Source organism: Mastigoproctus giganteus, chromosome 5, assembly GCF_048544385.1.
Source record: "Mastigoproctus giganteus isolate SK-2022 chromosome 5, ASM4854438v1, whole genome shotgun sequence".
NCBI lineage: Eukaryota > Metazoa > Arthropoda > Arachnida > Uropygi > Thelyphonidae > Mastigoproctus > Mastigoproctus giganteus.
The window spans coordinates 77177172-77204377 of record NC_143579.1 but is presented as its reverse complement, the minus strand read 5'-3'; the positions used below and the strand labels follow the sequence as shown (position 1 = coordinate 77204377).

Sequence of the window (27206 nt, the reverse complement as noted above, 5' to 3'; positions counted from 1 at the left end):
GCCATCTAAGCCAATCAAAAATGGCCCATTTTTCAGAGTCATCACTAACTTTTCTTACCCTATCCATGCAATTTCACTAACCATGCCTGTTTTTGTTTTTCCACAACCATATTTTTTGCTGTTTCACTATTGGGAAAGATTTTTCTGAACAATGCAACTCCATAATCAGCACAAATTAAGAGGAAGAGTATGTTCTATGGCAAAAGATGCAAATAAACATTCAGCACTTATGACATCATCACTGAGATACAGCTATCTTTGCATTTCTTTCTATGCACTATATACAGTCCTTATGCTTCTTTATTTTGCTCTCTTTTTTTTGATTAGCTGTGTTAATAAACTGCTTGGCCTGTCATCCTATATAATCCAAGATTCCTTGGATTAGGTAGAACAATTCTGAACTTAACTCAGGTTGATGTCTCAACTCAGGATGTGACATACATCAAGTGTATCCTTAAAAAGCATTAGGTAAAAAAAAAAAAAAAAATCAGCAAAACTGCCATATTAGGGGCACCTGAAAACTACCACATCTACCTAGGCCTTACAATCCTTGCCTGAAACCAACTAACTCAGCCATGTAGTGAGAAACGCCCCATAATAGTTCCCCATGTCATCTACATGATTCGAACCCAGGCCTTTTCCACACCAAACATGGGTTGATTGATTTTGATTTGGTAGTTGTTGGCGCATCGGCTTCTGTGGCCATATTGCACCTCCCAAGGTTTTTGCAGTACTTTGATCCAAGCCCGAGGCGGGAATCGAACCCGCGACCTTGGGGTTGCCGGGCAGGTACTTTACCCACTCGGCTAGCCCGGTCGGCACCAAACATGGGAGGGACAGTGATTATAACTACTATGCTACCTGCAAAGGTAGCACTAGATACAGAGAAAGCAATCATATTAACAGTCTTGTATTAGTATCAGACACACGGGTGAAAGGAAACCTGAGGCTTTTGCTGCAAGAGCCAAAAATAAACTTAATTAATAAAAATAATAATTTAAAAAAAAAAAAAAAAAACTACCTGTTTGACTTCCTCTTCATGTAGATACCTAGCCGGCTAACTTTTGAATTTCCCCAAGCTCCCAGCCTCAACCACCCATGAAAGCAACTTATTTCAGTAATTAAATACTTGCTGTTTAAAAGAAAACTTCCTGAAATCTAGTCTAAATCTGTTCCCCCATAATTTGAATTTAAAACCCTAGTTATGGAATCATAACAGCAAAAATTCACTCTAATTCATTTTATTTTCTCTTTTCAGAGCCTTCTACACCACAATTAGGTCTCCTGTAAGGTGCCTGGTGAACAAGCTCAGTAGCATACATATTTGAAGTCTTTCCCCATAGGGATGTCATTTTGCTGATCTCAGACACACTGCCCATCTTTGGTTGTTGTTGGAATTAATGATACAAGGGTTACCAGGGCCAAATCGTGTCTACCTACATTAAGGAGTTAACTTTATTGTAAGTTTCAATCATGTTTTATGGCATAGTCCAGTCTGATCTAGGTAAGTAAAAAGTTCATGTTAGCATCATCTCTAAGAAGATGAAATAGTAGCAGTGGCAGTTACATATTAAGTGATTGAAATGTACTTGGGCAGACAGCTGAAAGGTAAGGATATTCTATTAATAAATGATGAACAGTCATATATGACAAGATGCACATTTGGGAGCACTGACATTCATTAGGAGGTGCAGGTGAGCGAGATGCATATGCCCACTCAGTCTCAATAATATTACTTTCTACCTCCTGCTTTGTCAGAAGCTGGAGCTGTCCATCCTTAGACCCTTTCGAGAAGCTGAATCTTTTTTTTCTAAGTGTGGTGTCCACACTCAAACACAGCATTTCAAGTGCTGTCTTAGAATTGCCTCAAAACAATTCATAATATAACATTTGTTTGTTGAGATGGATAAGTCATAATCTCGGGATCATGACCTCCCCACCTCTACACACAAATGTTTGATAACTTATCAATAGAGTACCATGGATCTTCCTCGCTGCTTGTCTAACACCAATTTCAGAACATCATAACCAACCATATAACTCCCAAATCCCTTTCTTCTGCTACAGTTCTTAATCCAATCCCAACAAGCATATAAGTTATTTTGGGATTGCTGTTCCCCAAGCATAAGATCTTACATTCTGCTATGTTAAAATATAGCTACCACTTTTCTGACCACTCCTGAAGTCCATCTAAGGTGTCCTGAAGAAGTGCTCCTTGGCACTTTAATTACTCTACCAATCTTGACATTATCTACAAATGTTTACATCATAGAGGGTATACAAATGTTTACCCTTTACCCCTTGCTGATGTCATTTAAGAAAACCAAAAACAGTAGTCCCTGTATCCTTGGAGAACCCACTTCTTATGTTAGCCCAATCTAAGAGTAACCATTAATCAGATCCTACTGCCTCCTGCTCTGCAGCTACACTGTGATATACTTAGACTCTTATTCATGATTTGAATATGTTCCAGCTTATACTGTAACCTCTCACGGATTTTGGCAGAGCATTTGACTCAGGGATCAAGTCAAATGCTTTTCTAAAAACCAAATAAACAATGTTGAAATTGTTTCCTAGATCTGGCTCATGAGTTACTGCCAAAATAGTTAACTAGGTTGGCTAAACATGATTTTCCTTTTATAAAATTGTGCTGTGTATTCCCTTCAGAATTTCATTTCTATCTAAATGATCCTGTACTGCACTCTTGATCATTGCTTCCAAAATTTTCCCTACCACTAAAGTTAGACACATTGGTCAGTAATTACCCACTTAACCACCTTTATGTATTAGTGAAACAGTGGCACTTCTTCAATCCAAGAAAGTCTCTCCTGAGTCCAGTGATGCCCTCATAATTAATCTTAATGGTTAATTGAGGGCATCACTGGACTCAGAGCTCTTTATATACTCTTGCCACTTCCTCTAAATTACAGGGTATGTGCCATCAACTCCATGCATCTTACCTGCTTTTAGGCTCAACAGTTTTTCTGATATTCTCCTGAAATTTAAACAGATAATTTCATGCATCCCAGCTTCAAATGTATGGTTTCATTGATATTAGTCTTTCATCTGTAAATATCAATGAAAATTACCTGTTCAATTCATTGACAACATCAGGGGTTGATCTAATACACAAGGGTTTGAGCTAATTGGCTTTTTTTTTCTTTGCATTTTCACATTCATGAACTCTTTGTGCCCTTTCTTTGCTCTCTTAGCCAACAATTTTTCATAATCTGTCTTGTCTTTGCTAGCCTTACCTTTTCCTGTAGTACTATCACAGATCAATATATAGCTGTTATGGACTTCAGTACTTTTCATTGCTCAGTATTGTTCCCATGCTAACTTTTTCTGTTCTGATAAACTGACTAGCTCATTATTCAGCAACCTTGGTACTCTCCTCATGCTATATTTTGCTAATGGTATATATGCATGCATGGCTTCTGAGATCATAACTTTATAATGTATACCATAAATCTAATGTATCTGAATATCCAAAGTTAATAGAGGCCATGTAGCATTCTAAGCTGTCATACTCTCCTTTCTGAAATTAAAACATATTCCTTTGCATATAGCAAATGCTACCTTTCTCCTCATCATCCAACTTAGAATTCTGTAATCATTCCCTAGTAATTGTCCCTATACTGACAGCCCTACAATGTCACCTGGTTCATGGGTGATGATCAGGTCTAGAATATATAGTTAGGAATCATCTGCTTCTGGACCAGGGATCTAAACATTCTGAGAGCCTTCTATAGAGTACACGAATGGGAATGGGAATGGGGAGTGACTCTAGAAGCTGTCTGGCTCTTCCTGAGGGTTTCTTGATATTCATCAATATCCATAGTGGTGTAAACCTGATTATTTTTGAAATACAGTGAATAAATAGCTCATTTTATTAACATAATGTCTATGGTTAGTCTTATTTCAGCAATTAATATTATAATAAAATTTGCATTATTAAACTTATTCCGTTTATACTCTAGGACAATTATACAGAGTTAGAGGAGTTAAAGACAAAGTACGGTATATAACCAAAAGTATTTGCATACGTACAGGTAGTTGCAAAAAAGGATTTTACTTCAAAAACCTAATATATAGTATAGCTACCTTTGGCCTGTATGACAACCCTAAATAAACTCTTCTAGGCATACTTTCTACTTCTACCTCTGCAGGAGGAATGCAAGCGAAGTTCAACTTCACAGAAGTTGGAATTGACCTCCATTCCTCTGCAAAGCAGCTGACATAGTTTGAAATGAGGCCATTTTGAATGTGGCCTAAATTGGTTCAACTTTGATGTTACTGTCCACAAAGCAGTGCTCTATTACCTTGTCATATGACATGGAGTGTCGTTGTGTTGACCCTGACTGAGTTCCATTTCCATTTTTGCACCATTAGCACATGATTGTCCAAACATCCAAGTAGGTTGTGGACTTCACAGTTTCAGGCACTGCTAATACATGGACTAAGACCAAAATGGATGAAACAGCCCAATACAATTAGACTGCCTCCAGTTAAACTCCATGGCAGAGTTTGCATTCACCATTAAGTTTGATGAAGATGGTTTTGTTATTTCTTTTTATCTGAAAAGCATCTTCTAAGTATCTTTTATAAATAATCAAATAAATAACACACAGGTGAGTCACTGTAGTAAAATTGAGAAAATTCATTCAAAAAATTAGTTAATATATTACCTTCTCCATAGAGGACACCAGCAACAGCTGTTTCATCTTCTTCAAATGCTTTAAAAGCCTCTGCCAATGCTTTAGCTGTAGATGCATTTACACAATTCTTTTTCTCAGGTCTGTTAATTTTAATGATATGTAGTTTTTTATACTTCTCAGTTATGACCAATTCTAGTTTAAAAATAAAATAATAACAAAAAGTTAAATGTTCACAAATTAATGTACTTAAAAATAAATATTATAATCAGTCTATGATTATAATCAAGATAGATTTGTCCACTGAATATATAAATAGATAAATTGATCAAGCACATTTCAATGGATCATGCATCAAATTGGACCATGCATTACATATAGAGCAAATGAAACAACATGAGGTATGATTGCCATTGACCAAATTACTAGTAGCCACTCATCTGGAACAGGCACTTTTTTTTTTTTTTTTTTTTTGTTAACAGGAATTCTTTATTAAAAAAAATAATGTATCATACACATAGTTAAAAAGTTCTGCAATATTATTTAATCTTTCAGAAAATGCAAACCTATCGATCAGCTCACCACATAGATTTTGAGAATGAGTTTTGCTTGTAAATATTAGCATTAGCAAAGGCACATGATGCAAGAAAGCAAGCTTATATAGCATCAGCTAAAAAAAAAAAAAAAAAAAAAAAAAACATTTCACCCATCCACTCGCTCCAAATGTTTGTCAAGTTCTGCCTTGAATCCATTTAAGCTATCAACTTCTACAATGACAGATGGAAGTTTGTTCCACCAATCAACCACCCGCTGGCTAAAGGCAAACTTCCGCACATCTATCCTACAACTGTCTTTCCTCAATTTGAATTTATGCCCTCTCAAGTGATTATTCTGAGCAAGAGGAAGAATCCCATCTGCACTGAGCATGCTCAAACCATTCAAAGCTTTATAAACCTCAATCAGGTCACCTCGCAGGTGCCTAGTCTCCATACACTGTAATTTGCAAAACTTAAGTCTTTATTTGTACGAGCAACCCTTTGTTCCATTCACTAATCTTGTTGCCCTTCTATGTACTCGTTGCAATAGCTCTAATTGCCACCAGACGATACTGCAAAACTTATCAATGTTAAGAAAAAGGTTTCCAAAATAAAATTAATGACACAAAGCATCATAGAATCGACAATCAACCATAATTAGCTAGCAACAAATATCACAAAGGAATAATGTAACATCAAAACAATACCCATAAATTTCTGATGTTAATTACTCCACACAAGTCAGAAATCATTAGGAGACATCTGGATTGCTAGACAACATGAATTATGACTGAGAACGTACTCTTCTCAAAATGCTGGCCAGAGATAATGCTATGGAAGAATCACTGGTGTGGGAAGGTACTTCTCCTGCGTTGATTTGGACTAGACTACATCCACGTGTCATGGGAGGGGATGAGGTACTATGCCACAGTGCCTTCCCCCCATGCTTCCTTTCCATAAATGGAAGCAAGCTAAAAGACTTTAAGGCATGTGCTCTCAAATGCTGGAGACATGATTTTAAAATGTGTAAGTTATTGGGTATGTCAGCTTTGACTTCATTGAAAATGAGCTCAGCAGCAAAATTGATGATATGAGCCACCTGACATGATATGAGCTACCAGCATTGTTACACCTGGGGGCCACCACTGTAGGGATAAAGTAACTTTCTTCAAGGTGGCAGATTAAAATAAATATACATATATCAGGAGATATTGGGATTCCCACTAACACATGCAATTTCATTTGTGTCAACACATATATATTGAGTTCTAAATTGGTGCTGCGGCTATAATGCGCCTATTCACAGGAAAATGCTAAAAACAAAATTTAGGAATAACCACTTGGTTTTGTTTACAGAAATATTTTAGAATTTATCATATAATTCAGTTATTTTCAGATAAGAGAAAAACTCAATGTTTGCATCATCTCCAATAATATGTTGTAACGTCATTGGTTCTCGTAGATTTCTCAGGAAAAACAGGACATGTTCTGTCCTGGTGATAGTGAGGGCAGTCAATCAGAATATGTTTGACTGTTAAATTTTCTGAACAGTATGGACACTGAGGAGGATCTTCGCTCTGAGTAGATGAAGGTGAGTCAAGTATGTATGTATGTCCGATTCGTGCCCATGCAAGTACTACTACTTCTCTTCGCACTGTTTTGGTGCTAGAGTGCCAACGCTTTGGATCGTGTTTCAACTGGTAGAGTTTATTATTGGTTTGGGTGTGCCATAGTTCTTTCCACTGCGCGAGACATGCTTTTTGTATGGTGTGACTGTAGTCAGAGGCTGGAACCAGAATGGAGGTTAAATCAAAAGTTGGATTTTTAGCAGTTTGATCAGCAAGTTTGTTCCCCTTTATCCCTGAATGTGCTGGGATCCAGCCAAAGGTCACTGATTGATGACATTCTTCAATTTGTAATAGGAGTCTTCTGATTTGATTTGATTTAATACAGGGTGAACCTTGTAAGAGGAGTTTTGCATTGCTGTAATTGAGCTGAGAGAGTCCATGTATACTACATATTTTAGAGATGGGTAGAGATTCAAGTTGTCTAAAGCTAATTTTATTGCATGAACTTCTGCAGAGAAGCTGCTATACTCAGGTGGAAGAGCAGCCGAAATGATAGTAGAGGGAATGCTCCAATGACTGAATGTGATTTGGAGCCATCAGTATATATTGGCAAAAAATCAGCGTATTTCTGAATATGGCTTGCATGGAGTTGTTTCACATTGAGTGTCGGTAGACGATTCTTTCCCCACTTGTGAAGATAAGTATCGAAAGATAACTGAGGAGGGGGAGTCCAAGGCGGTTGGGAGTAATTCATTAATTGTTGCCTGTTGAAAATAGGAACATTCCAACTCTGCATTAATTCAATAAGGCGTAAGTCTACCAGTCTTATTTTACTGAGTTTATTTCTGTAGAGGTTTTGCAGTGGTGGATTAAAGAGATAGTGCTCAATAGGATGCTGACAGAAACTTTGTATTTGGGCTGCATACTTAAGAAGTAGTGTTTTCCTGTGGAGGCAAAGAGGAGGCTCATGAGCTTCAATATATAAAGCACCAAGGGCAATCCGTAATGCACTATGCTGTATAGGTTCCAGCCAACGTAGTGTACTCTTTCAGGCAGAATCATAGATTGGAGTACCATAATCCAAACAGGATCTGATCAATGCTCTATATAGGAGAAGCAAAGATGTACTGTCTGCTCCCCAAGACAGGGCAGATAAAGCTATTAGTATGTTCAGCTTTTTGAGGTAGGTAGTACACACAAATTTAATGTGCTCAAAGAAATTTAACTTCCTGCCAAGGATTAATCCCAAGAATCTGATGTTGTTGGTTACTGGAACGGTAGAATTTGACATCTGAAGTTCAGGATCTATATGTAATTTATGTTGATTGCAAAAGTGAATTGCAACAGTTTTCTGCTGTGACAGATGATAGCCATTGCACATTGCCCACCTTTACACTTTATTCAGGGATATTTGCAATTGCCATTCAATGGATCTCATGTTCTAAGAATGGCAAGAAATAGAGATTGTCACCGTAAAGGTAGGTCTGAAGAGTGTTTGGAAGTTCTTTTGTGATGGAATCAATTCTAAGGGCAAAAAGGGTTGCACTCAGTACAGACCCTTGTGGTGCTCCTTCCTGTAAGAATGTCATAGAAAGCAAGTTGTGGTATCGAACTTGGAACAAACGATTCTGGAGGAAGTTCCTGATGAATATAGGCAGGTTGCCTCGTAGACCAAGAGCATGGAGGTCAATGAGAATGCCGTGATGCCAGGTATTGTCAAATGCCTTCTCTATGTCTAGGGAAACCATAACAAGATGTTCATTTTTTACGATGGCATTACGAATTGCAAGCTCAGCTTTGATCATGAGATCTAAGGAGGACCTGTTCTGGTGAAAGCCATGCTGATTATTACTCAGAAGATGTTGCGTTTCTATGATCCAAACAAGTCGATTATGGATTATTTTTTCAAGTAACTTGCTGAGGCAACTGGAGAAGGAAATTGGTCTGTAACTGTACGGACTGGTAGAATCTTTTCCAGGTTTCAAAAAGGCCAGAACTGTGGCATGGTGCCAAGAGGTAGGGTAAAGGTTTTCAAGGAAGATTCGGTTATAGAAGACCAGGAGTATTTTTAAATTTTTTTCTTCAAGATGTTGTAACATGATATAATATATTCCATCTGGCCCAGAGGCACCATTGCGCATTGCTTTTAAGAGCATGTAGAAGTTCAGAATATTGAAGTAGCTGATTATATGGAAGAAATACAGAGGTTCGAAAGTTGATGGATCGCTGTTCAAATATGGTCTTAATTTTCTGTAAATCCAGAGAGTAAATTGATGCTGCTGAAACTTGGGCAAAGGTTGTGCCCAAGGCATTTGCAATGTCCTCAAGAGCAGAGAGCTCTTGTCCATTCCACGAAAGTATTGGGGAAGGGGTGATTGAAAATTTGCCAGAAATCTGCCTAATTTTCTTCCATATTAACCTGGAATTAGTGTTTTTGTTTACAGTAGAGGCGAATCAAATCCAGGAATTCTTTTTGGCTTGTCTTTGTGTCAGACATGCTTTTGTCCTTAGCTTCTTATAGTTAAGAAGATTAACTGTGGTTGAAGATCTATGAAAAGAATTCCACGCTTTATTTTTTAACTTTTGTTTTTGTGCATTCTTAATTCTACCAATAATTACGGTGCCGTCAGGAAGGGGGATTCGATTGACAATGGAATTGAACATTTAGCTGCAGATAATAGGTGTGATGTGATATAATCTGTGGCTTCATCTATCGGCTGCATTTGTATAAATTTCTCATGCAGATTGATAGCTGATTGAAATTTGACCCAGTTGGCTTGAGAGAATTTCCATTTCCTACAGGGTTGTGATAATGGTGGTTGGGTAGTGAGCAGCTCACAAACGATTGGAAAATGGTCACTTCCCATGGGATCATCCAGAGTGGACCATTCCACGATTAGAAACAGAATCAGGGAGCATACTGCTAGATCGATTGCAGAAGTTTGTCCAGTTGGTAATTGTATGTGAATGGGTGCACCATATTAAGAACAGTAAGGTTTTGCTTATCCAGAAAGGTTTCAATTAGTTGGCCATGTCTATCTAATTTAGTCGATCCCCATAAGGGTTGGTGGCCATTGAAATCCCCCAAGAGACAGACAGGGGAAGGTAATTTCCCCCTTACAGGGGGAAGTTACCTTCGTGTAAGGAGCAGGGCATTAGAAGGTTTTCAAGATCTTGGTAAGAGAAGGTATGACTTGGTGGGAGATAGATTGATACTAGTGTTAACACAATCTGGGCTATCAAACGTACGCCAACAACTTCAATTTCAGTTTGCAAAACAATTTGTTTGGTCGGGATCTTTGTGCTGACCAAAATGGCCACGCCCTCACAGGGCGCATTTGAAGTATTACGATCTTGTCGATGGATAGAATAGTTCTTTATGTTGGTAGAAATTTGAGACATTATAGGTAGGTTTATTGTAGCCAGAAACCAACTGGAGAGTAGCGGTTAATTAAGACTTGAATATCATTAAGGTTGCTACGATATCCTCTACAATTCCATTGTAGAATGTAAGGCATTACTGGTGTTTAGTAGAAGAAGCTGTATCTGACTGTTTCTTTAATTGGCTGGCTTATGGCGTTCGGGCATTGGTTTGTCTTTTTTTGAGAAGAATGCGCAACCATGTCCATATCTTCTTCCACATATAATTCTAAGATTGGGTCTTTTTGTCTGGATGAGTAAATTGTATGCATACACGTTTCTTGGATATTATTTTTTAAATTTGACCTTCAATTATTCGATGTAGAAGCAATCACTGGGGGAGGAGAAGGAGTTGTAGCTGGCACTGTAAGTGCAGTATTACTTGCCTGGTTCAACTGCTTCGGGATACTGGACTGTTGCTGAGAGAGAATAGTCCGAGCCCAGTCAGAGATTGAGGCATTTGAAGGGACTGTAACATTAGTTTGGGTGGCCACTGATTGATATTTTTGCGCAATATTGGCATATGTACATTTATTCATACTGGGAGCAATTAATTTCCTTGCTTCTTGAAAGCTTATTTTATTTTCGATCTTATATTGAACAATTTTCTTTTCAGTTTTCCATCTGTCACATGTCCTTGAATAAGCAGGATGGTTTCCTTTACAGTTGGGGGCAGGTCATTTCTTTTGCCAAGCAGTCACTTTGGGTGTGGTCAGAGGACCTGCAATTAGGACAAACTTGGTTTCCTCTGCATGCCGTTTGAGAGTGACCATACTTTTGGCACTTAAAACATCTCAATGGATTAGGAATGTATGGTCTAATGCGGCAAAGTAGATAGCCTGCTTTTATCAATGATGGTAGATTTGCCGTGTTAAAGGTTAGAATAATATTTCTTGTAGGTGTGAGTGTATTTTCTCTTTTAACCATAATTCTTTTCACAACAATGACATTTTAATCTTGAAGCTCTTGAGTTATCTCCTCCTCCGTGACATTATTCAATAGATCCCAGCTGGATATAACAACCTTAGATGTATTTAAGGTTGCATGGGGAGAAACCTTTACTGGAATTCCAGCAAAGTTTGTAAGTTTTAGCAGTTTCCCTGAATGTTTACGGTTCATTGTTTCCACTAGAAGGTCCCCTGATTGCAGTCTATTGACTGTCTTCAGAGATCCTGCCAGACTTTCCAGGAGTTTCTGGATAAGGAACGGAGAGAGCTTACTGAGAGGCTGATCTGGAAGAGAGTGCATTATAAGAAATGCAGGAAAATCTGTCACTGAGGAAGTGGTTTTCAACCTCTTGGGTTACGTGTCATGTTCAATATCTAACTCTGGCCGAGAGCTTGTCAGCTCTAGAAGCAGAAACACATTTTGATCCATGTTTGCTCCTTTTGGCCCTTGGCAGATTAGCTTTTCTGCCAAGGTTTCCGGCCCCGCCACGGGGAGGCAGGAGCAGTGCCTGGTGTGACCAAGCGTAAAATAGCAAATGTTAGTAATAGAAGTAAGAAAAATAAAGAAAGATTATTTTTCTTTCTTGCTCTGTACAAGAACTTTTGTAACAGGAGTTGTTATAAAATAAATAAATTTCTTAAGGATAGGAACTTAAAAACTATAAATCGCTTTTAGATAATCACACTTTAAGCACAGAGAAAACGCTCGATCACAATCGCTTGGCACCCAGGACTGGTGCTGCTTATAATGGTCAAAAATTGCCTAAAGGTAATAAGAATGTTAGTATTAGTCATATAGTGCAAGATTTGCTGCACTAGCCAAAAAAAAATAAATATCTAAGTAAAATTGAAATATAAAAAAGAATATAAATGATCTACATTTCCCTCCTGACAGATAACTATCCAACTGATTTTTAAATTTCTCCAAGCCTTCAACTATCTGTAAAAATAACTTAATCCAGCAATTAACAACCCATTAGCTAACAGAAAACTTCCTATACTCCAGTCTAGATCTCATTCTCATAATTTGAATTTACAGCTCCTAGTTCTGGACACATTTATGACAATGAAAATTTCTCCTTTATTCATTATACTATCCCAAAATCAGTTCCCCCTCTAAGGTGACTGGCTGCCAAGCTCTGTTGCCCACATATTCAAAGTCTTTCCTCATACCAGTGTCCTTCTGCAAATCTCACAAAGTAGACTTCCCATCTCTTCCAAGAAGATCAATGTCTTTTTTTAGACGAGATCTCCATACATGGACAGTATTAAAAGTGAAGTCTTACAATTGCCTTATACAGTGGGATCATGAACTCCCTATTCCTATAAACATATGTTTGATAAATTATTAATAGCACACCACATGCCTTCCTTGCTGCCTGTCTATATTGCTCAGAGAACTTAGTGTCTGACTGTATCATAACTCCAAAATCCCTTTCTTCCTCTACTGTTTTTAATTCAACCCCAACCAAGTGGGTAAGTTAATTTGGGATTGCTATTCCAAATTGGTAAATGATGCAAGGAAGTAAGCTTATACAGCATTATTCAAAAAATAAAAAAATTCTCACATCATTCATCCTCTATAACAATCTATTTAATTCTTCCTTAAATTTATTAAAAACTACCCATTTCCACAACTCTAGGTGGAAGTTTGTTCTGACAATCAACTACCCCTCTACGTGAAAGCAAATTTCTGTGCATCTATTCTGTGGCTTTTCTGACCATACTTGGAACCTATTTAAGTCATCCTGAAAGAGAACTGCTTCATTTATCACTCTCCTAATCTTCACTCTTCACCCTCTATCCCTTCATCAGTGTCATATTTGAAAATCAAAAACAACAGTAGTCCCACAACTTATCCTAAGAGTTCAACTTCTAACATTACACCAATCTGAAAAATAACCCATTAACCACAACCCCCTGCATCTACTCTCTAGCTACCCTGTGATCCACCTTAAAACTTAAAAATAATACTTATACCAGTTCCCCATGTGGGACCAAATCAAATACTTTGCTAAAATACAAATAAACAATTTCAAAATAATTCCCTCATCCAGCTCAGGAGTAACCTGTCAAAATACTCAACCAGGTTAGTTAAATATGATTTTCCCATAAACAATCCACGTTGTGTTAAGAACCCTTCAGGATTCCATTTCTATCTAGATACCCCATATTGCACTCTATCATAATTACATAATTTTATCAAATAATCATAATTTTCTTCATCACTGAAGTGAGACAGACAAGTCTATAGTTACTCATTCACTCTTAAAACAACCTTTATATACTGGTGATAAAGTAACACTTCTGCAATCCAAAGGAATCTCTCCCAACCCCAGTGATTCCCTCATAATTAACCTTCTGAAGTTCCCCGAGTCAAATTAAGGTAACACAGATGTTGAATCAGTATCATGTGAAATGAACAGAAGAGAAGGGGAGATGATAATGGGTGTACTTTATAGGTCAAGTGACTCTGAAGGGTGTGACAAAGCTTATTAGACAGACTGAATGGGCTAGTAATTACAGTTGTCTCATGCACCTTTAACCTACCTCCTATAAAACAGAAGGCACAGGCAGAAAATGTACTGTATGATAACATTTTTTTTTATATATACAAACGGGACGATAGCCACTTATTCAAGCATGTCCAAGAGCAGAAGGGGCTCTAATATGTTAGATCTGGTTCTCACTAAGGAGCCTAACTGTATCAAAAGCATGACAATGGGGAGCTAATAATAGGCAATGACCACAGTACCATAAAATGTGGTTGTATCAGAAGAACCTATGTATTTAAAGTAAAGGTGAGTGTCTCAATTTCAAGAGAGTGGACTATAATGGAATGAGACGTTTCTTGGGCTCAATTAACTGGAGAGATTACTGTATATTGTTGGATACAAATATGCTAATGGAATTATTCAAGGAATTTATACACGAAGCCACAAACATTAGTACCAGTGAACAAAGAAACAAACACTAAACAATTACAGATAATTATGCTATGCAATTTTGAAAGTGATAAAGCCCAAGAAACCTATAGGGAAAAAGAAATCCAAAGAAGAAAAAATTAGTCAAGAAACACTTGTCATGATGAACCGAAGACGACAAATGAAAAGCAAGAAAAACACTGACAGGGAGAAAACTGAGTAAACTGAGTTATGCAAAGCCAATAGAAAGAGACTCAGAGGGGACATAAGAAGATTTAACACAAGAAAAGTAGAACAAGAATTAAGGGAAAACAAAGGATTTAAATAAGCAGCCATGAGCAGTAAATACAGAAAGACAAATGATACTGAAACTGAAGAATAGCGATGGTGTACTTATAAACAGCAGAAGACTACTATAGAGAATTATACAAGGAGCAGGGGAATGATGCCAGCAGCGGGAAAGATGGATTGCAAAGTAGCAACACATACGACATACCCAATATTCTTCCTGATGAGGTAGAACATGCATTGAAGAAAATGAATAATCAGAAAGCCCCGGGGGAAGATGAAGTTACTGTAGAGTTGTTAAAATTGGGAGGAAGAGACATAACACAAAAACTGGCAAGGCTCTTCACAAAGTGCAGTGGAATAATGCAATCATAGTTTTGCTGCATAAGAAAGGAGATAAATCAAAAATAAGAAATTATAGACCAATTAGCTTGTTATCCCACATCTACAAGTTGTTCACAAGGGTCACTACTAACAGATTAGAAAGAATACTTGATGAGAATCAACAGAAAGAGCAAGCTGGCTTTAGGACAGGATTCTCAACTATGGATCACCTTCACGTAATATCACAGCTAATGGAGAAAGCAAATGAATATAAAACACCATTATGCCTGGCATTTGTGGACTATGAAAAGGCATTTGACTCCATACAGCATAAGGCAATGTTTCGGGCACTGGAAAGACAAGGCATTGATACCCCATATATTATAATTTTGAAGAAAATATATGAGAGTGCTACTTCCTTTATTAGACTAGACAAAGACAGTAGGAAATTTAAAATTGAGATAGGAGTTCGACAGGGAGACCCAATATCTCCGAAGCTGTTTACTGCTGCCCTTGAAGCTTTCAGAAGATTAGACTGGTCGCAGAAAGGAGTCAATGTGAATGGAGAGTACCTAAACCATTTACGATTTGCAGATAACATGGTGGTCATAAGCCATGATCCCAAAGAATTAGAGGAAAATCTTAATCAGTTATGCACAGCTAGTAAGGATTTTGGACTAAACATGAATATGACTAAAACAAAAGTAATGATGAACGAAAGGGAAATAATGATTGAAGGAGCAGTAATTGAAAAGGTGGAGTCATATACTTATCTGGGACAAGTTATTAGCTGTAATAATGATAAATGGATGGAAGTCAAGAGAAGAATAAATTTTGGATGCATAGCATTCAGGAAATATAGTCACATACTGAAGAGCAATATCCCAGTTTGTCTGAAACGTAAAATAATGAACCAATGTATACTCCCCACCATGACTTATGGAAGTGAAACTTTGGCACTCACCAAAAGAATGGAAAAGAAGCTGAGAACTAAACAGCGAAGAATGGAAGGAATTATATTGGGAATCAGACTGTTAGAGAAGAAGAGAAACACATGGATTAGGCAGCAAACTCAAGTAAAGGATATTCTTATCAAAACTAAAGAACTAAAAAAATGGTCTTGGGCAGGACACATAGCTCAAAGACATGATGACAGATGGACTAAGAAAATAACAGAATGGTATCCAAGAGGAGCTAGAAGAAAACCTGGAAGACAAAGGCGGAGATGGAGAGATGAAATTCATGAGTTTGTGGGTAGTAAATGGATGGCCAGTGCTCAAAACAGAAGGAACTGGAAAGTTGCTGGAGAGGCCTTCATCCTGCAGTGGATTGAAGATGGCTGATGATGATGATGCAATTCAGCTTTGTACAAGCATTATATGAGAATATGTAACAAAACCACCAATGGAATAAGAAAAGCTGATCATGAGAAAGCACAGCAAGAATGAGATAAGTTCTTCTCACATGCATTACAAAGAAGTATATCAAATAAGTCCCTTAATTGGTTGTAGTCCATAAAAAGCCCAGCATAAATGGCAGTTGAGTATTAGCATTAGTAGAGGTATTTGATGCAAGAAAGCAAGCTTATGCAGCCTCAGCCAAAAAAAATAAAAAATAAACAAATAAATAAATAAAAAATAACCACTTCCACTTCACCCCTCTGTTCGTTCGAAATACCTGTCCAGCTGAGCCTTAAATTTATTTAGGCTATCAACTTCCACAACAAGGGATGGAAGTGTGTTCCACCAACCAACCACCCGCTGGCTAAAGGCAAATTTCCTCACATCTATCCTACATCTGTCTTTCCTCAATTTGAATTTATGCCCTCTCAGGTGATTATTCTGAGCAAGAGGAAGAATCCCATCAGCATTGAGCATGCTCAAACCATTCAAGGCTTTATACACCTCTATCAGATCACCTCGCTGGTGCCTAGTCTCCAGACACTGTAATTTGCAAAACTTAAGCCTTTCTTCGTAACAGCACCCCTTTGTTCCATTCACTAATCTTGTTGCCCTTCTCTGTACTCGTTCCAGCATCTCTACATCCTTCTTGAAATGAGGCCTCCAGACCTGTATACAGTACTCTAGGTGTGGCCTGACCATTGCCTTATACAAGGGAATAATCACCTCCTTATCCCTGCTAGAAAAATTCCTATATATCATTGACAATACACCATGAGCTACTCTTGCAGCCCATCTGCACTGCTCAGAGAACTTCATATCTGCCTGCACAACCACCCCCAAGTCCCTTTCATTCTCTACCACTGTCAGTGTAGTACCACAGAGTTGATACGTTGCTTTGGGGTTGCTGTTTCCCATATGTAGTACTTTACATTTGTCAATGTTAAACTTCATTTGCCACCTCTCAGCCCATCTGCTCAACCTTTCCAGATCCTGTTGCAGTAGCATAGTGTCAGTAGTGTCCTTGACAACCCTGACAACCTTCATATCGTCTGTAAACTTGGACATTAAGCTTGATATACCATCGTCAATATCATTTATAAATACAGAAAACAATAATGGACCCAATACTGAACCCTGAGGGACTCCACTAATAACATTAGTCCACAATGAGCAGTGTCCATTGATTACCACTCTGTCTTCTACTCCTCAACCATCCCTTTATCCATAGCAGCAATTTGTCTCCAATGCCACACTGTTTTAATTTGTGCAGCAGTCTTCCATGTGCAACAGTATCAAAAGCCTTTCTAAGATCCAAGTATATAATATCAAAGTTATTCCCTGCATTCAGTTCTTTTGTGACTGCATCATAGTATCCAATCAAATTGGTCAGGCAAGACTTCCCCTTAACAAAACCATGCTGTGTCCGAGCTATAACTGAAGTCTTGTCTAGATGATCCTGCAGTGCTTCTTTAACCAGTGCCTCCATTAATTTTCCAGGAACAGAAGTTAAACTAACAGGTCTATAATTACTTGTGTTGCCCTTTGATCCTCCTTTGTGAATTGGGGTCACATTTGCACATTTCCAGTCAATGGGTACTTCCCCTGAGTCCAAGGAAGCTCTCATAATTATGGCTAAGGGTTTGCTTACTTCCTTTGCTGCCTCCTTTAATATAACTGGATAGATCCCATCCACCCCAGGTGCCTTTCTTGTGTTTATCTTCAACAATCTCTCCTCCACTTTACTCTCAGTTATTATAAGATTCTCTAGCTTACTGCCAGAGTTGAATACATCTCTGGCATTCCCCTTGCTGATTAACTCCTCATGTGTGAATGTCGATGCAAATTATTCATTTAGTTTGTTAGCTACCTGAGCAGGATCATCAACAGTTGACCCATCGATATCAAGTGGACCAATCTGATTCATCCCCTTCCTTCTAGAGTTTACATAAGTAAAGAACTCTTTGCTGTTTTTCTTTGCATCCCTTGCCAAAGATTTCTCGTAATCTGCCTTTGCCTGCCTAACCTCCTTTGAAACTTGGTTACAAATCAACTTGTATCTATCATAAGCTTCTGTGTCACGTGTTAATTTGTATGTATCCCATGCATTTTTCTTCTCTGCCATAAGGCTCAGTAGTTCATCTGACATCCACTTAGGCCTAAACCTTGAACAATATTTCTTAGTTGGTATGTAAAGCCTAGCAGCTTCCAAGATAAGTTCTTTATATGCTTCCCATTTGGAATTTGCTGTTGGTAACATCATCAGTTGGTCCCACTGTATAGAATTTAAATACTGTCTCAGTCCATCGTAGTCGCCTTTACGAAAGCAATACCCCTTCCCTTTACCCCTAATGGTAGTTACCTCTTTGAGTAAATCCCACTTCAGAACACTGTGATCACTGCCACCTAGTGGTTCATTTCCCTGCAGATTTTTAATGCATGAAGAATCACTACTGATAATCAAATCAAGAGTATTACTCCCTCTAGTTGCCTCCCAAACATGCTGATGTCGAAAACAATCATCCAATAAATCCACAAAAGACTTGCTAGTGTGTGAGTGACCAGCCCCCAAATTCCAGTCAATATCTGGGAAATTAAAATCCCCCATTATAAGACTCTCTGATTTACTGGCCCACTCTATTTCCCTGTACAGTTCCTTATTATACTCATCAGAGTCATTAGGCTTATAGCACACTCCTACTCTCAATTTTGATCTCCCAATGCTTATGTCACACCAAACTGACTCGACACTGCACTGTCCAGCGATGTCGACTGGCTTCACTTCCTTGGATTTTATGTATTTCTTAACTAATAGCATAACCCCTCCTCCCTTCCTATCCTGTCTATCCTTTCTGTATACATTGTACTCCCCAAATTCCAGTTCTGCATTCCTTATATCTGTGTGACACCACGTCTCTGAAATCCCCACAATATCTGCCTTTGATGTTTTGAGCAATACCTCAAATTCATGAAATTTATTTACTAAACTCCTAGCATTGATGTACACGCAAGTATACATGCACCTGTTCTTTTTCTTAGCTACCCTAACACAACCCATGTGTTTACTTGTACCCCAATGATTCCCAGCAGTCTCTGAAATATCCTGCATCTTATTTTCCAGGCTGCAGCTCATTCCAATAGAAGGTGCAAGAATCACTTTCACCTCTGCCAGTGGCTACTGTTAATCTTTTAGTCCTTATATCCTCCCAATCTAACAGTTTTCCGACCTACCTAACACTGCCTCGATAGCATCAGCAAACATTCTTGCACCCTTTCTATTTAAGTGTATCCCATCCCTGTAGAAACAGTCTCTCCTGTTAACAAGTACAGAGCAGGCTGAAAAAAATTCTACCTCTTGAGCCTTGCACAATCTTTTCAGGGCCGAATTGATCGACAGGGCTCTCATCATACACTCCCTCCTATCGTGTCTGGGCAGAATTGCAGACACTTTCAAATTCAACCCTAATTCACGGCTTTTTTTTCAACAGTGACCTGTACTTGTTAAGTAATTCCGCCGGTCTCCTACTCTTAATATCATTAGTGCCAACGTGTACAACTATATCACCTTTTGTGCCCTTAAAAGATGATATTCGCTCTACAACATCATCAACCTTTGCCCCTGGCAGACATACCCTGGTCCTGTTCCACCTATCCTTTTTACAAAGCATGTTTCCCGTTTCCCTGACAATAGAGTCACCAACAACTACTAGTTCCTTTGGGACCAGCGCATTCTGCCTTGGGGGCTGCCGCTGTGTTGCGCGATGACCAAGTGCAAGCTCTGGCATTGGTGTGGGCAGCTGAGAGCTCGATGGGCCCCTCACTTTTAATCCTTCGAGGGTATCCACCCTGTCCTTCAAGCTCTCATATAGGCCCATAACAACGCTGAGTTGTCGCCTGATTTCCTTACACTCCTTGCATCGCGCGTGCACACACACACAAAGACATCCCCCATGGCAGTATCATGTCCCGTACCCGTCTGCTCCACAAACATCAAGCAAGTAGTGCATTTTAATAGGCTGTGATTCAGAAGGCAACTGCCCCCCCTCAGTTCTCCCCTGAGCCACAGCACTCCCATTAGCTTGAGCCTTTTGCTTTGTTGCTCTGATCTGAGTCATGATTTTGATTTAATTTCAATAAAATTTCAATTTCAGTACAAAATTAAAACCCTAAACTTGTATCCCAACACAGTTATAACGCTATATTTATGTTTCAATATCGAGTGTTATCTACGAAATCCCTTTATATAACTTCTGTATCAAGTTAAGTATTAATTATTTATTTTTTACTAATTATTTATGTTACGTAACCTAAGTCGTTATATATATAGTTAAAAGTACAATTTAATTGACAATGAAGTTCAACAAGATTAATTATCTGATTAATTGACAATATTATGTACTATACTATACTATATTAAGCTTATATCATCTAGTTCGAGATATTTTGTGTTGCATAACAATGGCGGCACTTTACGAACGGTAAACACATGGATTTGATACCCTTTCCGATACACTAAGTAATACCTACAAAATCTCTATCTAAGTTACTTTAAACTAAGTATCGTAAGTAGGAATATAAAGCTACTCTAGAAAATAAGTTAATATGCAATTTAAGCTAATAAAACAGAAAATAAATCAGAAAAAACTTCTCTGTTCCAGGAGCGGCAAAAATCTACGTCCGCACAGGCTACTTTCGTTCTTCGGTATAGGTACTCACAGCTGAAAGCAAGCTTTAATCTCTGGGGAATGTTAAGAGTTAAACTGCTGTAAAATAAACAATAATAATCTCAGAGAAGCATTTGTTAGAAAATGCTGCCAGGATTAAAGGAGAGCAAAGCTCAGAAGGGAGGATGGCATTTTATGACTTCTCATTTTAAAAGTATCCTATTTTAATATAAGAAAGAAATGGCAAAATATATTATTATCATATGTGCATATACCAATACATCAAATTATTCAAGAAGGATCACATTTTTGGTAGAAGTAAATGATCAAAAAAAGAACAGATTTAAGAATCCGCAGATAAAGGAACCAAGGTGGCAGTGATCACGGTGTATTGATGTGAGATTTACTTAGAGATGTAACTACCATCAGGGGTAAAGGGAAAGGTTTTGGCTTTCGTAAAGGTGACTACAGTGGTTTCAGACAGTTTTTAAATTCTATACAGTGGGACCAGCTGATCACATTACCAACAGCAAATGCTAAATGGGAAGCATTAAAGGACTTAATCTTGGAAGCTACTAGGCTTTTCATACCAACTAAGAAATAATGTTCAAGGTTTAAGCCTAAATTGATGTCAGATTTTTTTTTTTTTTATGTCAGATGAACTGAGACTCGCAGATAGAAGAAAAATGCATGGATGCATATAAATTATCAAGTGACACAGAAACTTATGGTAGATATAAGCTAGACTGTAATCAAGTCACAAAGGAAGTTAGGGAAGAGAAGGCAGATTACAAAAAATCTTTGGCAAAGAATGCAAAGAAAAACAGCAAAAATGACTTTACTTATGTAAACTCCAGAAGGAAGGAAATTAATCAGATTGGTCCACTTCATATTGACAGTTCAATTGTTGATGATCCTGCTTAGGTACCTGACAAACTAAATAAATATTTTTCATCTACATTCACACATGTAAAATTGTGGAGAGCACAGGAGGCTAGAAGTTTATCAAACTAACAGCGAGCTAAGTGATTTTGTAATAACCGAGAGAAAAGTGGATGAGAAATTGAAGTTAAACATAAGAAAATGCATTTAGGGTGGATGGGATCTATACAGTTATATTAAAGTAGGCAGCAAAGGAAGTTAGCAAACCCTTAGCCATAATTATGAGAGCATCCTTGGATTCAGTGGAGGTCTTCACAGACTGGGAATGTGCAAATTTATCCCCAATTCACAAGGACAGATCAAAGGGTGGCACGAGTAATTACAGACCTGTTAGTTTACCTTTTGTTCTGGGGGAAAAAATGGAGTCACTAATTAAAGAAGCTTCACAAGATCATCTAGACAAGACTACAGTTATAGTTCAGACACAGCGTGAGTTTTTTAATGGGAAGTCTTGTCTTCACAAAGGAGCTGGATGCAGAAAATAATTTTGATATCATAAACTTGGATTTCAGGAAAGCTTTTGATACTGTTGCACATGGAAGACTACTGTACAAATTGGAGCAGTATGACATTAAGGGTAGGTTGCTGCTATGGATAAAGGGATGGTTGAGTGGGAGAAGACAGAGAGTGGTAATTAATGGACACTGCTCTTTGTGGACTAATGTTATTAGTGGAGTTCCCCAAAGTTCGTGTAGGGCCCATTGTTGTTTTTTCTATTTATCAATGATATTGATGATGGTATATCAGGCTTAATGTCCAAGTTTGCACATGATACAAAGGTTGGTAAGGTTGTTAATGACAGTACTGGCAACATGCTACCGCAACGGGATCTAGAAAAACTGAAGTTTAACATTCACAAATGCAAAGTACTTCATATGGGTAACAGTAACCCCAAAATAACGTACCAACTGTGCAGTAATACACTAAGGGTAGTTGGAGAATGAAAAAGTCCTGAAACAGTCAGATATGAAGTTTTCTGTGCAGTGCAGACAGGCTGCCAGAGCAGCTCATGGGGTCTTGTCAATGATATATAGAAATTTTTCTAGCAGGGATAAGGAGGTGATTATCCCTTTGTACAACGCAATGGTCAAGTCACACCTTGAGTACTGCATACAGGTCTGGAGGCCTCACTTCAGGAAGGATGCAAAGCTGCTTGAATGAGTACAGAATAGAGCAATGAGATCAGTGAGGGGGAACAAAGGGTTGCTCTTACCAAGAAAGGCTTAAGTTCTGCAAATTGCAGTGTCTAGAGACTAGGCACCTGCAAGGTGATCTGATTGAGGTGTATAATGCATTGAATGGTTTGAGCAGGCTCAGTTCTGATGGGATTCTTCCTCTAGCTCAAATTACTAACCTGAGGGGGCATAAACTCAAACTGAGGAAAGTCAGTTGTAGTAATAAATGTGTGGAGATTTCCCTTTAGAACCATTGAATAGTTGATTGCTTGAACTAACTTCCATCTGTTTTTGTGGAAGTTGATAACTTAAATACATTCAAGGAAGAACTGGACAAACTTTTGGAGTGAATGGATGGGTGAAATGGGAAGATTTTTTTTATGCTGTATAAGCTTGCTTTCTTGCATCATATGTCTCTACTAATGTTAATGCTTTAGTTTGTGGAAAGACAGCATTATTTTTTTATTATTATTATTTTTTTGTCTGGTAGTTGTTGGCGCATCGGCTTCTGTGGCCATAATGCACCTCCCAAGGTTTTTTTTGCAGTACTCTGATCCAAGCCCGAGGCGGGATTCGCACCCGCGACCTTTGGGTTGCCAGACAGGCACTTTACCCACCCGTCTAGCCCGGTCGGCAAGACAGCATTAACTCTAACGCAACCCACCAGCAATTAGCAGTCTGCCAGAGCAATAATTGGGAGTAGCTACACTTGTCTATCATTGCTTGCCACAAAGATCCACAGAAGGGATACCCGCTTGTAAGATTAACCAAAAAAGGTACTGTTTCTCTGCTTCACACTGGTTCCAATTTTTTTTCAACTTGCATCCACTCTTCCCCCAAGAAAACCAAAGTTGGTGCCTATGCATATAGGCACCAACAACCACTAAACCAAGAACCCCAGCAACCACTAACCCAAGAACTCCTCCCCAAGCAACCACTAACCCAAGAACACAATACAGGTGACTCTCACTTAATGCTGATAATTCGTTCCAGAAAAACAGAGCGCTAAGCAAGCACCATATTCCCATAATATAACATATGTTTTTGTGAGTCGTAGTGGTATAGACTCACAAATAATAAACGGTAGTGAAAAGATGCAAAATGTCGGTCAAAACATTTAATATTAAAAATCTGTACATATAAAATATTCTCCGTTACATACGTGTGTAATTGTGGTAAGTAACTACATTACGTATCAAAATTAAACTTAAAATGCCAATTAAAATCATGAATCTATTAATCCAATAGCACCGGGCTGTCAAGTTTTCATATCTTTGGTCGATTTTGGGTTGTACTTTGGTCCTCATCCTAGTAAAGGGGTTTACTTTAAGATCCCCCACAGCATTACCACTCAACAATAAAGTCAACCGATCCTTTGCCACTTTCAAGCCTGGCATGTTTTTTCTTCTTTTGATATGAAACTTCTTTTAGGTATTCATTTCCAAAAAAGTCCTGTTTTATCTGTTAAAAACTTGTTGAGAAGTATAACATTTTATAATTGTTATACTTTTTTATTTTTTATAATTGTTCTTACAGTTAAATCTGCCAGTCCTAACACCTCTCCAATAATTTTAAGAAGTTCTTTTTTGAATGTTTTGGCTTCTTCTTGAGAAGATTAACAAGGTTAATCTTCTCCACAAGGTTAATCTTCTCCCTGAATTTTAAATTTATCGAACCAGCCCTTACTAGTTTTAAATGGTTCCACTTTTTTTTTTTTAAGGTGAGCTTTCTTCAGATCATCATATAGGCTAATCGCTTTTTTATTTAATATTTAACTTAATGGAATTGTGTGTTGGATATTATCTTCAATAAAATTATTTAGAAGTCTCTCCATTTCAATTATAATAGTCGACCAAGCCATAACCAATTTAGTTGCTTGCAGTGGAACAGCTGTCTTTCCCGTTGCTAAAATTAGTTCTTTAATTTTTATAATTGTTCTTACAGTTAAATCTGCCAGCCCTAAATGATTGCACACATCCACTTGTTGAACTGAATCGATTCGCTTCAAAACGTATAATTTAATTTTCAAATTCAGTCTTTTTCTTACCTTAGTAGGCTTCGTACCGTGTCCAGATTGTTGCTTTTTAATTCTTATCCACCATTATTCATCTTCGAAAATGTAACTGCGTTGCATTAATTATTATACAATGTACGAGTAAACTGTCCGTTACCTAACACTGACTGAGTGATGACTGGACTTCAGATAAATGCATATAATGCAAATATTACAAGCAACATACTTGATCATTTTTTAAAATGTTGAAACTACATAACAAGCCACCATACTGCAATTAAATTAGCGTGGAAGAAAATTTCACTGAGCGTGGAAAATGTTTTAATGCTGTTTTGCTATTCGTTTTCAAGCTATCGACTACATCAGATGAAAAGTTTTATTAAACATGACAAAAATTTAATCTGTACGCTGGTAAAAGAGCGTTATAGCAAGTTGTGACAGCACTAGTGAGATATGGATTATAATATAAGAACAGTGTTATAGCGAATCAGCGTAGAGTGAACCACATTATAACGAGGGCCTGCTATACTCCAATCTCCCCTTCCTCCAGAAACAAAAAAAATTAATTTGCAGCAAAATTTAATTTGTGACAAATATTACGAATCACGGTCCCCCCTTCCCCATTGAAATTCGAGACTTATTTGTAAACAACCGCTTCAATCATTTCTTATAAGTAGCAAAATACAAATGATAGTCATATGAATCACATCCATTTGCCGAATGGAAATGCCCATTCTTCATAGTTTCCATTACAGAGACTATCTGAAACCACTAGCGTGTTCACATTTATTAATTCTTAAAACGTCGTTAAAAAATCAAAAAATGACACATCTACGTTACCCAACGTCGCCTTACCATTACTCACTTACCCAGCCTGGCTTGGTAAGTCGGTGTAAAGTGTATTTTGTGTTAAACGGTACCAAGGGTGTAACAGTTTGTGTTGTAGGTGTACCAGTTCGCTGGGAAGCCAGAGATTTAAAAGTGTATGGATTTTGTAAGTGTAGTGTTATGTATCGTTGTTGTTGTTCCGGTCATTTAGCCGCTGGACCCCTGATGAGGCCCAACTGTGCCTGCACTTAGCTCAGTGGAGGCAGACCAGGTACCCAGTAGTTTGATATTTATTGAACTATTGGGTGTCGGTAGAGTGTGTATAGTGTCAAATGGTACCAGGGGTTTACCCCATCTCCGCGACGGTGAGTCGGTAATGCTATGGGCAATGATAAACGACAAACATGGCATTCGTTTAATAAAATTTCTGGAAAAGGCAACGGGAAAGTCATGGAATCGCCACAATGCAATAGTATTACAAACACGGCAACATCAGTTACGTGATACTACTCGCTAACAAACAGGTATAAGCTCAAAAGATAAAATAGCATTCTTGAGCTACAAGTATAAAAATGATATTTCATTAATAACTTACTGCGATCAGTACTATCTTCATTATTACTTGTCACTTCGTACCTAACAAACGATTTACATAAGTGATTCTTAAATAGTATTTTACAAACTGCACGTGTATAACCAAGTTCGCTTCTGATAAGGGAAGCCATAATGGCATAGCAACGCCCTCGCATCAGAAACGTTTTATACTTTTTGTTTTTTTTAAAGGTAGCGCATTTTCTCGATACCAACCAAGGAGAAAGAATAGAATCGGTGAAGATAACCCCTCTCTTGCTTACATGAGTGTGTTATGCGCCAAAGAAATTATAGCTATCAACATATATTTTGTCAATGTAATCGCATCTACTCTTTGGTCGATTGCAATTTGCTGAACAAACCACCCGAGTTTCGGGGTGTCAAACCATGCCCAAATAGCATGAGACGGTCTAACGCACAAAGTTGTGAAAAAAATTCCTCCCGTCATTAACGGGATTCCACCGTGGACCTTTTCCACCAGACGCGAGAGGACAGTGATTATAACCATTGTGCTACCGGGAGGGAAAGCTACGCGCGCCCGGTATGGCAACGATTATAAGTGAGTTGAAAGCAAAGAAGAATACCAACATGGGAGTTAAAATGCATGGATATGCCTTCGTAGAGAAACCATATACTTTCTTATATTACAGAGCTTAGATGTCTACGTTGAATGATGAACAATTTACCACATCTAAGTTAAAGCCACTTCACACACTGGCCAAAAAATTAGAAACTTTCATTCAATAGCTAATAGGGCAACCTATTAGAATTCAGATTTGAACATGCTTTCATCAGAATATTTGTCAGCTCCTGTGTTCATACACATTCTCAATTAGATTCAGAACTGGAGAATTATACGGCCAGAGTAGATGTTGAGAATGTTCGTTGATGCATTTAGACAGTGACTGCTCGTGACTCTAATGAACGGGG

At 38.0% G+C, this 27206-nt stretch overlaps 1 protein-coding gene across 1 annotated transcript in view; it reads right to left on the bottom strand.

The window, feature by feature from the left end:
- Window positions 1-26410, bottom strand: part of LOC150085508 (uncharacterized) — a 70430-nt gene extending 44020 nt beyond the window's left edge. Inside the window, exons 1-2 of the mRNA XM_090374586.1 lie at window positions 26281-26410; window positions 4689-4850 (exon numbers count right to left, since the gene is read on the bottom strand). Coding sequence (XP_090230712.1) covers window positions 4689-4850; window positions 26281-26410 — 292 coding nt within the window. The remainder of the gene's footprint in view (window positions 1-4688; window positions 4851-26280) is intronic.
- Between the last annotated feature and the right edge of the window lie 796 nt (window positions 26411-27206).